The sequence below is a fragment of the Mobula birostris genome, chromosome 29 (genome assembly GCF_030028105.1).
Source record: "Mobula birostris isolate sMobBir1 chromosome 29, sMobBir1.hap1, whole genome shotgun sequence".
Taxonomy (NCBI): domain Eukaryota; kingdom Metazoa; phylum Chordata; class Chondrichthyes; order Myliobatiformes; family Myliobatidae; genus Mobula; species Mobula birostris.
The window spans coordinates 33,754,538-33,766,913 of NC_092398.1; the positions used below are offsets into that span (position 1 = coordinate 33,754,538).

A 12,376-nucleotide genomic window follows, 5' to 3' on the forward strand; every position below is an offset into this window, starting at 1 on the left:
GAGGGGCAGTCCGCGGGAGACGGGGCCCGGTGGAGGGGCGGTCCGCGGAATACACGTCCTTTTTATTTTTTTTAGTTAATAGATACCCTGCTGGGGAGAACACTCCACCTATTTCCCAGGATTTTATATACCTCTCAGGTCATTCCTCAGCCTCCTCCCCCGCCGGGAAAATAAGACCAGCCTGTGCTCCATTGAAGACAACACCCTGGTCACAGAGTCACAGAAAAGTACAGCACAGAAGCAGGCCCTTTGGCCCATCTAGTCAATTCTGAACCATTTAAACTGCCTACTCCCATCGCCCTCCATTCCCCTCCTATCCACGTACCTATCCAAACTTCTCTTAAACGTTGAAATCGAGTTCGCATCCGCCACTTGCAACACTGGAATCTTGTTTCACACTCTCACAAGAGTGAAGAGATTTCCCTCCAATTCCCCTTTAGCTTTTCACCTTTCACCCTCTAGTTGTGGTCCCACCCAACCTCGGTGGAAAAAGCCTGCCTGCATTTGCCCTATCTATACCCCTCATAACGTTTTATGCCTCTGTCAAATCTCCTCTCAATCTTCTACATTCCAAGGAATAAAGTCCTAACCTATTCAATTTCTCCTTATAACTCAGGTCCTCCAGTCCCAGTAACATCCTTGTAAATTTTCTCCGTACTCTTTCAACCTCATTTACTTCTGGAGGTAGGTGACCAAAATAGCACACAATGCACAAATTCAGGCCTCACCAATGTCTTATACAACCTCAACATATCATCCCATCTCCTGTACTCAATACTTTGATTTATAAAGGCCAATGTGCCAAAAGAAAATCTGCAGGTGCTGGAAATTCAAGCAACACACACAAAATGCTGGAGGAACTCGGCAGGCCAGGCAGCACCTATGGAAAAGAGTGCAGTCGACGTTTCAGGCCGAGACCCTTCATCAGGACTGAAGGAAAAAGGATGAGTCAGATTTAGAAGGTGGGGTGGGGGAGGGAAAGAAGAAACGAGTTGATAGGTGGAACCGAGAGGCTTTCACATCCCAGTAGAGCTGGGAAGTTAATTGGTGAAAGAGATACAGGGCTGGGGAAGGGGGAATTTGACAGGAGAGATCAGGAGGAATTTCTTTAGCCAGAGAGTGGTGAGTCTTGCCACAGGCGGCTGTGGGCACCAAGTCATTAGGTACGTTTAAGGCGGGGTTTTGTTTAGTCAGGGTGTCAAAGATTATCGGGAAAGCGCAAGAGAATAAGGATGAGAGAGATAATAATCAGCCATGATGCAATGATGGAGCCCACTCAATGGGTCAATGGCCTAATTCTGCTCCTGTCTTCTGTTATGAAAAAGGACAGAAGGCCATGGTAGAAAGAAAAGGGGGCCTCACCCCTCCCCCTGGTTTCACCTATCACCTCATTTCTTCCTCCCCTTTCCCCATCTTCTAACTCCGACTACTCATCGTTTTTTTCTCCAGTCCTGCTGAATGGTCTCAGCTCAAAATGATGACTGCTTACTCTTTTCCATAGAGGCGGCCTGGCCCGGCCAGCATTTTGTGTGTTGTTTCAGTGAAATATGGACCTGTGTTCCCAGACGCCTTTGTCCTGCCGCACTCCTCAGTGCCCTACCGTTCACCGTGTACGACCTACCCTGGTTGGTCCTCGCGACGTGCATCCGTTCTGCCGTTGATCCTGCGCCATCACATCCTTCCTATCGTGCGGCGACTCGAAATACACACCCTGTTCCCTAGTGGCCTAACCACTGCTTTGTAAGGCTGTGACGGGACATCCCAACTTATAAAAACAAGCACACTGCGCGCCTTCTCCGCCACCCTGTCAACGTGCGCGGTCACCTCCAGGGAACTACGGCCACAACTGGCCTTTGGCGAGAACAGACTGATGCTTTACCAATGACCACGTCCACCGGTAGATGCGCCAGGAGTCTCCCGACGGTCGTAAGGCTCTCCGCGCTGTCCAGAGCGCCCTGCTCTTGCAGATAGCTGATGGCCGTCTCCACGCTGGCCAGTGGAGGCGGTTCAATGAAAGGAAAGGTGCGCGGGTCCCCCAGCTCCATGCTCTTCATCTGTCCCGGTGGCGGGGGAGACAGAATGGACAAATTAATCTACAGAAACAGCCCACCCTCCGCCTCTACCCTCTTCTCTATCTGTGAGGGGGGCACCGCGCGCTGTGGGACAGGGGCGGCGAGAACGAAACGCTGCATTGACTGAGAATTGGTGCAGAGGGATTCCTGTGCATCAGATGGGAAATTTGCCCCCTAACCTGAACTCACCGGCACTGGCTGTTGGATCCAGTTAAATCTGTTAATGTCGGATATTGAAACCAGAGGGGACCGTGGGTGGGAACGAGGGGTAAGAATGCACCCTGCATGAGAAGTTCCCACGACAACACAGCTCCACAGTGCCAGGGGCGTGGTTGCTCACCCACGGGTGCATACGAGGGGCCCGAAGACCTGTGACTGGGTGATCAGCTGTGAAGGGGCAGCAGGCATCCCTCACCTGCAGGACCAGAGCATCGAGAGCTACCCGCTGCATCTCGGGGACAGGGTAGGGGGCGAAGGCCTGGTAGTCGGACTCGGCGTAGAGCCGGTAACACACCCCCGGCCCTGTCCGCCCCGCCCTGCCGGCACGCTGCTCTGCGCTGGCTCTGCTGATCCAGAACTCCTGAAGGCGGTGCATCTTGGCCTTTGGGTCGAAACTCATCTCCTTCACTTTCCCTGGGGCACAGGGGGAATGAATTTACACAGTGATTGGGTTGAATACACACAGTCACGGACTCGGGCGGTGGGGTGGGGGGTGGGTTGTACAAAAAACAAAGAGTTGTAGAGTCACGGAAAAGTACAGCATAGAAAACAGGCCATTCCGCCCATCTAGCCTGTTCCGGGCCGTTTAAACCGCCTCCTCCCATCAACCATCACCTGGACCATAGCCCTCAATCTCCCAACCATCCATGTAGCTCTCCAAACTTTGCTTAAACGTTGAAATCAAGCTTGCATGCACCACCCGTGCCGGCAGCTCGTCCCACACTCTCACGACGCTGAGTGAAGAAGTTTCCCCTCATGTTCCTCCTAAACTTTTCACTTTCCACCTTTAACCCCATGACCTCCAGTTATAGTCTCACCGAACCTCAGCAGAGAAAGCCTGCTTGCACTTGCCCTATCAATACCCCTTGTAATTTTTATATACCTCCATCAAGTCTCCTCTCAATCTTCTGCATCACAAGGAATAAAGTCCCAACCAATTCAATCTATCATTAACACTGAACCTTCTTGACCAACCTCCCATGGTGGGCCTCACTAAAGTCCATGCAGACAACACCCACTGCCTTGCCATCATCAACATTCCTGGTAACTTCCTGAAAAAAAACTCTACGAGATTGGTTTGACATGACCTCCCATGCAAGAAGCCATGCTGACTATCATTAATCAGACCATGTCTACATCCAGTCCCTTAGAACACCTTCCACTAGCTTTCCAACTACTGATGTCAGGTTCACCAGCCTATCATTTCCGAGTTTATTTTTAGAGCCTTTTTTAAACAGTGGAACAACCTCCCATCCTCTGGTGCCTCTCCTGTCCCTAAGGACGATTTAAATATCTCAGAGGCTTTTTCCCAGGGCTGAAATGGCTAGAACGAGATTTAAGGTGCTTGGAAGTAGGTACAGAGGAGATGTCAGTGGTAAGTTGTTTTTTTTTTAGAAACGCAGAGTGGTGAGTAGATGGAATGGGATGCCGGCGACAGTGGTAGAGGCAGATACGATAGGGGCTTTTAAGAGACTCCTGGACAGGTATATGGAGCTCAGAAAAATAGGGGGCTATGGGTAACCCTAAGGTAATTTCTGTGTGGGCACGTGGCCAAGTGGTTAAGGCATTCGACTAGCGACCTGAAGGTCGTGCGTTCGAGCCCCAGCCGAGGCAATGTGTTGTGTCCTTGAGCAAGGCACTTAATCACACAGTGCTCTGCGTCGACACTGGTGCCAAGCTGTATGGGTCCTAATGCCCTTCCCTTGGACAACATCGGTGTCGTGGAGAGGGGAGACTTGCAGCATGGGCAACTGCCAGTCTTCCACACAACCTAGCCCAGGCCTGCGCCCTGAAGAGTGAAGACTTTCCAGGCGCAGATCCATGGTCTCGCAAGACTAACGGATGCCTTTAAGGTAATTTCTTAGGTAAGGACATGTCGGCACAGCTTTGTGGGCTGAAGGGCCTGTATTGTGCTGCAGGATTTTTTATGTTTCTATGTCTATCTCTGCTGGGGCTCCAGCAATTTCTACACTTGCGTCCCGCAGGATATAGTGGGGAGAAAATGGAATACTGAGGTGGTGCTCATGTGCTGAGAAATCTGACAGTGGGGAGGGGGGAAGAAGCTGTTTCTGAAAGACCGCGAACTGAATCTCGCGCCCCGTGATGGAGCAGGCCGAATTTACAACCTTCTGCCACCTCTAGAGATCCTGTGCATTGGAGCCTCCAGACTGAACGGTGAGGCAACCAGTCAGAATGCTCTCCACCGTACATCCACAGAAATTTGTAAGTCTTTGGTTACCTACCAAATTTTAAACTCCTAATGACTTTTAAAAAAAGTTGAAACCCCCTGCTCTAAGACATTAATGCCCAGGAACTCGAACCTTCTCACCGTTTCCACCTCTGACCCCTCAGTGAGGACTGGTGTGTGTTTCCCTGGACTTGCTCGCCCTGAAGTCCATAATCAGCTCCTTAGTCTCGCTGGTAACCAGCCCAAGGTCGTTGCAGCAACACCACTCAACCGGCCCATCTACATCCACTCCTGTGTGCGTCCTCCTTGTCAGCAGATTGACAGTCGGCGTCCGAGCCGGGCCCAGCCACACGGTTGTGGCTGCAGAGCGGGCAGGGCAGTGAGGTAAGGACACGTGCCGCAGGTGCGCTGGTGTCGACGGCCTGTGAGGGAAAGCTGTCGCTGGCGACCGCGACCTCCCAATGAGAAAGTCCGGACCTTCCTCTGCAAGTAGATCCTCGACAGAGTGACCGGTCTGCAGAGTCATGAGCGACGAGTGTTAATCGTAGCGCGAAAGCAAATAATGAAGGGGGAATAACCGAGGAGGCAGAGAAATGGCCAAAAGCACCGAGAGTCACCAGATCCACCCTAGTTCGCCTATCGAAGCGCCCGCTGTGGACCTGTTGCTATTGCGTTGGCTCTTCACACAAACCTGGAACATCTGGATATAAAGATGCAAACATCAGGATGCCCTTTATCAATCACAACTCGGCATTTTTAACACCATCATCCCCTCAAAACTAATCAGTAAACTCCATGACCAGGGCCCCAATACCCCCTTGTGCAACTGGATGCTGGATTTCCTCACTTGTAGACCCCAGTCAGTTCAGATCGGCAAAAGCATCTCCTCCACGATCTCCATCAGCACAGGAGCACCACAGTAATGTGTGCCCAGCCCCCTGCTCTACTTGCTTTACACCGATGACTGGGAGGCTCAGTACAGCTCTATCACCAGATACAAGTTTGCTGATGACACCATTGCAGTGGGCTGTATCAAAGATGGTATAGAAGGGAGATTGAAAACTTGTGTGAGTGGTGTAATAGCAACAACCTCTCACTCAATGTCAATAAATCCAAGGAACTGATTGTAGACTTCAGGAGAGGGAAACCAGAGGTCCAGGAGCCAGTTCTCATCAGAGGATCAGAGGTGGAGGGGGTCAGTAATTTTAAATTCCTGGGTGACACAATGTCCTGGACCCATCATATGAATATAACTGTGAAGAAAGCACGACAGGGCCTCTACTTGCGGAGATTTGGCATGTCATCAGAAACTTTGGCAAATGTCTATAGATGTGTGGTGGAGAGTGTGCTGATTGGTTGCCTTACAACCTAGTTCGGGAACACCAATGCCTTTGACTAGAAAATCCTACAAAAGGTAGTGGTTTTGGCCCAGTCCGTCACGGGTAAAACCCTCCCAACCATTGAGCACGTCTCCATGAAACACTGCCGTAGAAAAGCAGCATCCATCGTCAGAGATCCCCACCACCCAGGCTCTCTTCTCACTGCTGCCGTCAGGTAGAAGGTACAGGAGCCTCAGGACTCGCACCACCAGGTTCAAAACCAGTTACCACCCTCAACTATCAGGCTCTTGAACAAAAGGGGGTAAATACACTCACTTAAGGATTCTTCCACCTTGTTATTGCATGCCCATTAAATAATTTATTTATATCTTTTGCTATTTATATCTAATTGCTATTTATTTATATCGGCATTTGCAGAGTTTGTTGTTCATTGTTTATAGACACTGTTCTATAGATTTGCAAAGTATGCCCATAAAAACAGAACCTCAGGGCTGTACGTGGGGACATGCATAATAAAATTTACTTTGTCAGCCTGTGTTGTTGACTCTGGAACACAGGGGGAAGGAGTGAGGAATGGGGCTGAGGGGGGTGCGGAAAGGAACGGGAGGTGTGAGGTGTGGGCGGGCGAGGAGCGGCTGAGTGACTAACTGCGGCTTCTGGACAGCCTCACACTCACCGGAGTCGATGACAAACCGCACGCCGTCGATTGTAACAGACGTCTCGGCGATGTTGGTCGCCACGATGCACTTTCGGACACCCGCCGGTGCGACGTCGAAGACCTACCGGGAAACGGGCAGCACGTTTGCACCACGTGGACATCGCGGGAGGCTGGGGGAGGTTCCAGAAGGTGAGGGGTTGCCATGACAACTCCAGGCTTTCTGACCTCTCAGCATACACACAGCTCTGCCGGCAACACCCCTGTCGGCCACCCACCCTTCCCCCCGGTCCCAATCCTCAAGCCCGATGACCCAAGCTCTCCCTGGGCACCAGTGCAGACAGCAGAGATGAGGGAATGCTTCACCACGAGGGCACTAGTGCACAGCGTACAGAGCTCTCCCAGAGACTGGTCTCCCAAGGACAGAGGCCCCTCTGGAAATGGCTTCCTCCAGGGCCGGGGTCCCGTCAGGGAGGGCATTCCCGCAGGGATCGAGATCCCCCGGGGGACTGGCTGCTCGCAGGGAGCGAGATTCCTCCCCTGGAGACCAGGCACCTGCAGGGAGCGAGATACCCCCACCCCCGGGGACAGGGCACCCACAGGGAGTGAGGTCCTTCAGGAGTGTGTTCCTCAGGGTGAAGGACCCTCCGGGAGTGGTTTCTTAGTGTGAGGGACCTGTCAGGGAGTGTATTCCCCAGGGTGATGGACCCCTCGGAGGTGGCGGGACCCCGAGGCCTCACCTTGTCCTGCTCGGGCGCGGAGAGCCCGCTGTGCAGCGGCAGCACGATCCAGCGCTTGGTGAGGGCCGCCAGCGTGCGGGCCGCCTCGGCCACGATGCCGATCTCCGCCACGCCGCTCAGGAAGACCAGCAGGTCCCCGCGCTCCTCCGCCGGGTAACGCTCCTCTATGCTCTGCATCACCCTCAGGTACGGCCTGGGGTCCAGGCGCTCCGAACCCGAGCCGCCCTCCTCACTCTGCACGGGCTGGTAGATCACCTGGGGGAGGCCAGGGTGAGGGGAGTGGGGGGAGGGAGGGAAGGTTGGTTGGGAGAAGAGGAAAGAAACATTATACTGACCTGACTATACCGACCCCTACTCCCCATAACCCAGGGCACGCCCACTTCTCATTGTTACCATCAGGGAGGAGATACCGGAGCCTGAAGGAACACACTCAACGATTCAGGAACAATTTCTGTCCCTCTGCCATCTGATTTCTGAATGGACAATGAATCCCTGAACACTATCTCACTACCTTTGTATTTCTATTTTTTGCGCTAGCTATTTAATATAACTATTTAATGCGGGCGCAGACCTCCGGTGAAACTGATATCGTATCCGTTAAATAGGGGCCGTGGACAATTCTGATTTGATGGAGACAGACGTGAAAGCACAGAGGAACAGCTGGAGAAACTTCTGAAACGCAGGTTCGCTGCCGCTGTTACTGGGCGATCGAGAATCTTCCGAGGGAAGGCCCCAAAATCCCCGGCTTTGCCTGCTGCTGGCGACCGAGATTGAGGTCGAATCGTTCGGATAGAGATGGTGCTCAGAACGCGGTGTCAGAGAGCTGATCGGAGGCTCGAAGTTTTCGGACGACTCAGAGTCGGACTGTGGTCAGGCTTAGCAGGGAGGGTTTTCCTCCTTCTCCCGTCTGCGTGAGATGTGGGACATTTGAGAGACTTTGAACTTTTTACTGTGCCATGGACTGTTCTTCATCAAGTTATCGTATTGTTGCACTGTTGTAACTATATGTTATAATTATGTGGTTTTGTTAGTTTTTTCAGTCTTGGTCTGTCCTGTGTTTTGCGATATCACACCGGAGGAAATATTGTATCATTTCTTAATGCATGTATTACTAAATGACAATAAAAGAGGACTGCGTGTCTTCATAATCTAAAAAATTAAAATCATTAGATGAGATTATGAGGACACTCAGTCCCCATTTATTGTCATTTAGAAAATTAAAAAATGATACAATATTTCCTCCAGAATGATATCACAAGAAAACACAGGACAAACCAAGACTAAAACTGACAAAAACCACATAATTATAACATATAGTTACAACAGTGCAAAGCAATACTGTAATTTGATAAAGACCAGACCATGAGCATGGTAAAAAAAAAGTCTCAAAGTCCCGACAGACGCGTCATCTCACGCAGACGGTGAAGGGAGAAACTCTCCCCGCCATGAACCTCCACGCATCGACAACTTGCCGATGCGGCACCATCGGAAGCACCCGACCGCAGCGGACTCCGAGTCCGTCCGAAAACTGTGATTCACATTTTTCTATGATGTATTGTAAACAACAAATTTCAGGGCATAGGCCAATTTTAAACCTGATTATGATAGGGTTTGTGGCTCAGATCCCCAATCCACATCCCCTCCCTCTCCTTCCCTTCCACACCTTCCTCCCACCCTCCCCCCCTTCCCCTGCTCCCTCTCACCTTGATGGGGTGCAGCCTGCCAGGGACCTGAAGCACCGGGGCGCCGCCGAAATACCGAGAGAAGAGGCTGATGTTGATGGTGGCCGACATGAGGAGGAGGCGGAAGGAGCCGGGGGCCTGGGGGGAGTCCAGCAGCTGCCTCAGGACCCCCAGCAGGAAGTCAGTGTGCAGGTGTCTCTCATGTACCTCGTCCATGATGACAGTGCGGTAGCGGCTCAGCGCAGAGGGGCCAGACTGCAGCTGGCGCAGCAGCAGCCCCTCGGTCAGGAAGCAGAGGCGGGCCCCGGGGGTGGGCGATGAGTCGAAGCGGACCTGGTATCCCACCGCGCCGGGCTCCAGGCTCTCCAGCCCCACCCGGCGGGCCAGCGAGACGCACGCGATGCGGCGAGGCTGCGTGCAGGCCACCCGGCCGGCCCCGGCGTGGCCCCAGGCCTCCAGCAGGAACTGCGGCACCTGGGTGGACTTACCGCAGCCGGTGTCGCCGGCCACCACCAGCACCGGGCACTCCCGGCACAGCTGCAGCAGCCTGGGCCGGTAGGTGGTCACGGGCAGGGCACGCCGGCCCTCCTGCAGCCGCCGCAGTCGCCCGAACGCCTGCTTCTGCCCGAAGTCCGCAAAGTGCACCAGGGCCAGGCGGAAGGCAGCTCGCTGGTCCTCGGGGAGGGGGCAGTCCTCCCCCACCGACCCCCAACTGCTCCCCAGCACCGACAGGTTGATGCGGTAGCGCATATTATACTGGGCCGGAAATTCCAGTCGTACCTGTTCCTCCTTCCCCCTATCCTTGCCCCTTCTCTCACTCCCTCCATCGCCCTCTCTCCTCACCCTTCTCTCACTCCCTCCATCGCCCTCTCTCCTCACCCTTCTCTCACTCCCTCCATCTCCCTCTCCCCTCTTATCCTCTCCCCTTTCCCTTCTCTCACTCCCTCCATCTCCCTCTCTCCTTGTATCCTCTCCTCTTCCCCTTCTCTCGCTCCTTCTGTCTCTTTCTCTCTTATCTTCTCCTCTTCCCTTTCTCTCGCTCCCTCCATCTTTTTTCTCCCTCTCCCTATCTTCTCCGTTTCTGCTCTCCCTCTGTCTACTCTCCCCCTTTCCCCTTCTCTCACTCTCTCCATCTTCCCTCTCTGTTCTCTCATTCCACCCTTCCCCACCCTCACTCCCTTTCTCCCTCTCCTGCTGCTCTGTCCTCCTCTCCCTCGCTCGCTCCTGAAATTTTTGATAGCGCCCCAGGAAGAGCCAGAATTCCTCGCATTCTTTACTGCCAGCTCGGATGAAGCCGTTTTCCCCAAAGAAGATCTCTTCCAAGCGACGTCGAGTCTGGGGCTGGGTCCAGTCATACGTCCGCACGCTGTCCGCTGATCGACGGGACATGGTTAGAGCTGCCCTGAACAGGCATCAGGTTAAGGGTTATTTCAGTCTCAAAGGCTAGGTTCTCCCACCGTTATATTCAGTGGCCGAGCCTCCTCCGTGTTCCTGGTGCACTGTTCAACCTCTCCGGTTGATAGTTCACATCCTGAGCAGGTCTACCTTGACTCACACAGCTGCCCTCATCTTCCACCCCTGCCCTGTCAGGGGTCGGTACCTCCCGCGCTCCCCTGTGGGTCAGGGATCGGCCCCACCTGCTCTCTGACCGGGGTCAGGGGTCAGGAACCAGCCCCTCTCCACCTCACGGTCTCCCTGGCTTTTATTCCGGCTTGTGCCCGCTTCCTCTCCGTTCCTGAGGAAGGCTCTCCGCCAGAAACGTCGACTACTGATTCATCTCTTGCCAGAGATGCTGCCCGACCGGCTGCGTGTTGTCCGTACGCTACCCTGGCTTTAATCTCCCTCCGGCAGTCCTTCTCGTCGCGCTGTGATGACGTCTTCTGAGGGCTGCGAAATCCAGCGGAGAACCGACCGAGCAGGTTCTGCGCAGGCGCAGTGGCGCCCCGGTTGAGAACCACGTGACCGTGTCACTGCGCCCCCTCTCCCTCCCTCCCAGCCCACCACACCGCTCCCTCGCCGAAGTGTGGAGCACTTTCACCGCCCGTACTCCCTCGCCATTCCACCCCCAGAGTGAGCTCCCTCAGCGCAGATCCTTCGCACCATCCCTCCCGCAGTGTGAAGCTCCCTCACTGCTCCCGCCATGGTAGACACCCACTGTGTGATATCGTGATATTGTTTCTGTGTGATATTGCCGGTCGGTGCGCTGCAGCAGTGATTAATAGACAACACACGGATTCCGGTCACACCATTTATTCATAAATTAACAAACATAAACTTCCCATCACAGAGTCGCGTCCATCTGAAGGACGTCCCGGATTTCCCCGGCTGCCTGTGACTGCCGCTCCTGGGGTGCCTGTCCCTTTAAGAGTGCCAGGGTGGGGCGGGGATCTGGATGCCAACGCACTTGGCGAGGGGTCTCTGGGCATGAGTGCACGGTACGCAGCGCATCCTGAGACACAGAGGGGTCTCAGAGAGAGTGCAGTTGTGATGGGATCTTAAGTTTCATTCGTTATGGACTGTGCCTTCAAGGAGAAAGAGAGAGAGAGACAGGGTTGCGTGTATGTAACAGCACGGCAGCTGCAGAGGATGCCCTGCACACACTCTGTGGTTAAAGATCAGACGGATGTGGAACTGTGTAGAGCGGCAGAGGATGTGGAACTGTGTAGATAGGCAGAGACACAGATCAGACCCTATGGGGGGAGGGTCGGGAGTCTGTCGGGACAGATGAGGAGCTGCGATGGTAGCGGATTAAGCAGACACAGGTGAGGAATACGAATTTAAACTCGCCTCCCTCCCAATCTGACATTAAATAAACAGCATTACGATACATGAATAAAGCTTTTAAATATTAAATATCTTACGCTCCCATAATTAAATAAATAAGCTTGCTGTCACAGAGTAGCAAGGCAAAATTATCAAATAAGTTACTTAAATACTAAAACTTAATAAATACTCTCAAATAAATAAACAGGGCAGGTCAGGTTTAGTGGAGTGGAACGTGACGCTGAACATCATGAAGACCAGCGGATGACAAGGGTTCCTGTGAGGACCAGGCTGCGGGAGAACGGGAACGGGAGCCTCGGTGACAGCGTCACTAACACGAAGTGCCCTTGGCCACACACGGCAGGTGTTCATTCACCAGTAGCAGGAGGTGAGCGTAGACTTTGCCGGCGTAAGTCCCGGAGTGTCCCTGCACGGAGAGAGGGGGAAATGTGTTGGTGATGGCGCCTCATGACATCGCCCCCACTTTCCCTCCCGAACACCACTTCCCAACCTCACCGCTGGGAGCATAGGGGGCTTCATCACAGTGTGGGGGCAGCTTCGGTACACCCTGCCGGGCTGTGTTACATCCCCTCACCTGCCGGACTCTGTCACTGCACCTCGCCCTGCCGGGCTGTGTCACCACCACTCGCCCTGCCGGGCTGTGTCACTACTCTTCACTCTCCTGGGATGGGTCATCCTGCTGTTGATCTGGGCTCG

General features: G+C 53.6%; 1 protein-coding gene across 1 annotated transcript in view; it reads right to left on the reverse strand.

The window, feature by feature from the left end:
- Positions 1-10,755, reverse strand: part of dhx34 (DEAH (Asp-Glu-Ala-His) box polypeptide 34) — a 41,169-nt gene extending 30,414 nt beyond the window's left edge. Inside the window, exons 1-5 of the mRNA XM_072246936.1 lie at positions 8,918-10,755; positions 7,215-7,469; positions 6,496-6,598; positions 2,488-2,705; positions 1,880-2,054 (exon numbers count right to left, since the gene is read on the reverse strand). Of these exons, the coding sequence (XP_072103037.1) occupies positions 1,880-2,054; positions 2,488-2,705; positions 6,496-6,598; positions 7,215-7,469; positions 8,918-10,285 (2,119 nt within the window). The 5' untranslated portion in view covers positions 10,286-10,755. The remainder of the gene's footprint in view (positions 1-1,879; positions 2,055-2,487; positions 2,706-6,495; positions 6,599-7,214; positions 7,470-8,917) is intronic.
- Positions 10,756-12,376: the final 1,621 nt, after the last annotated feature.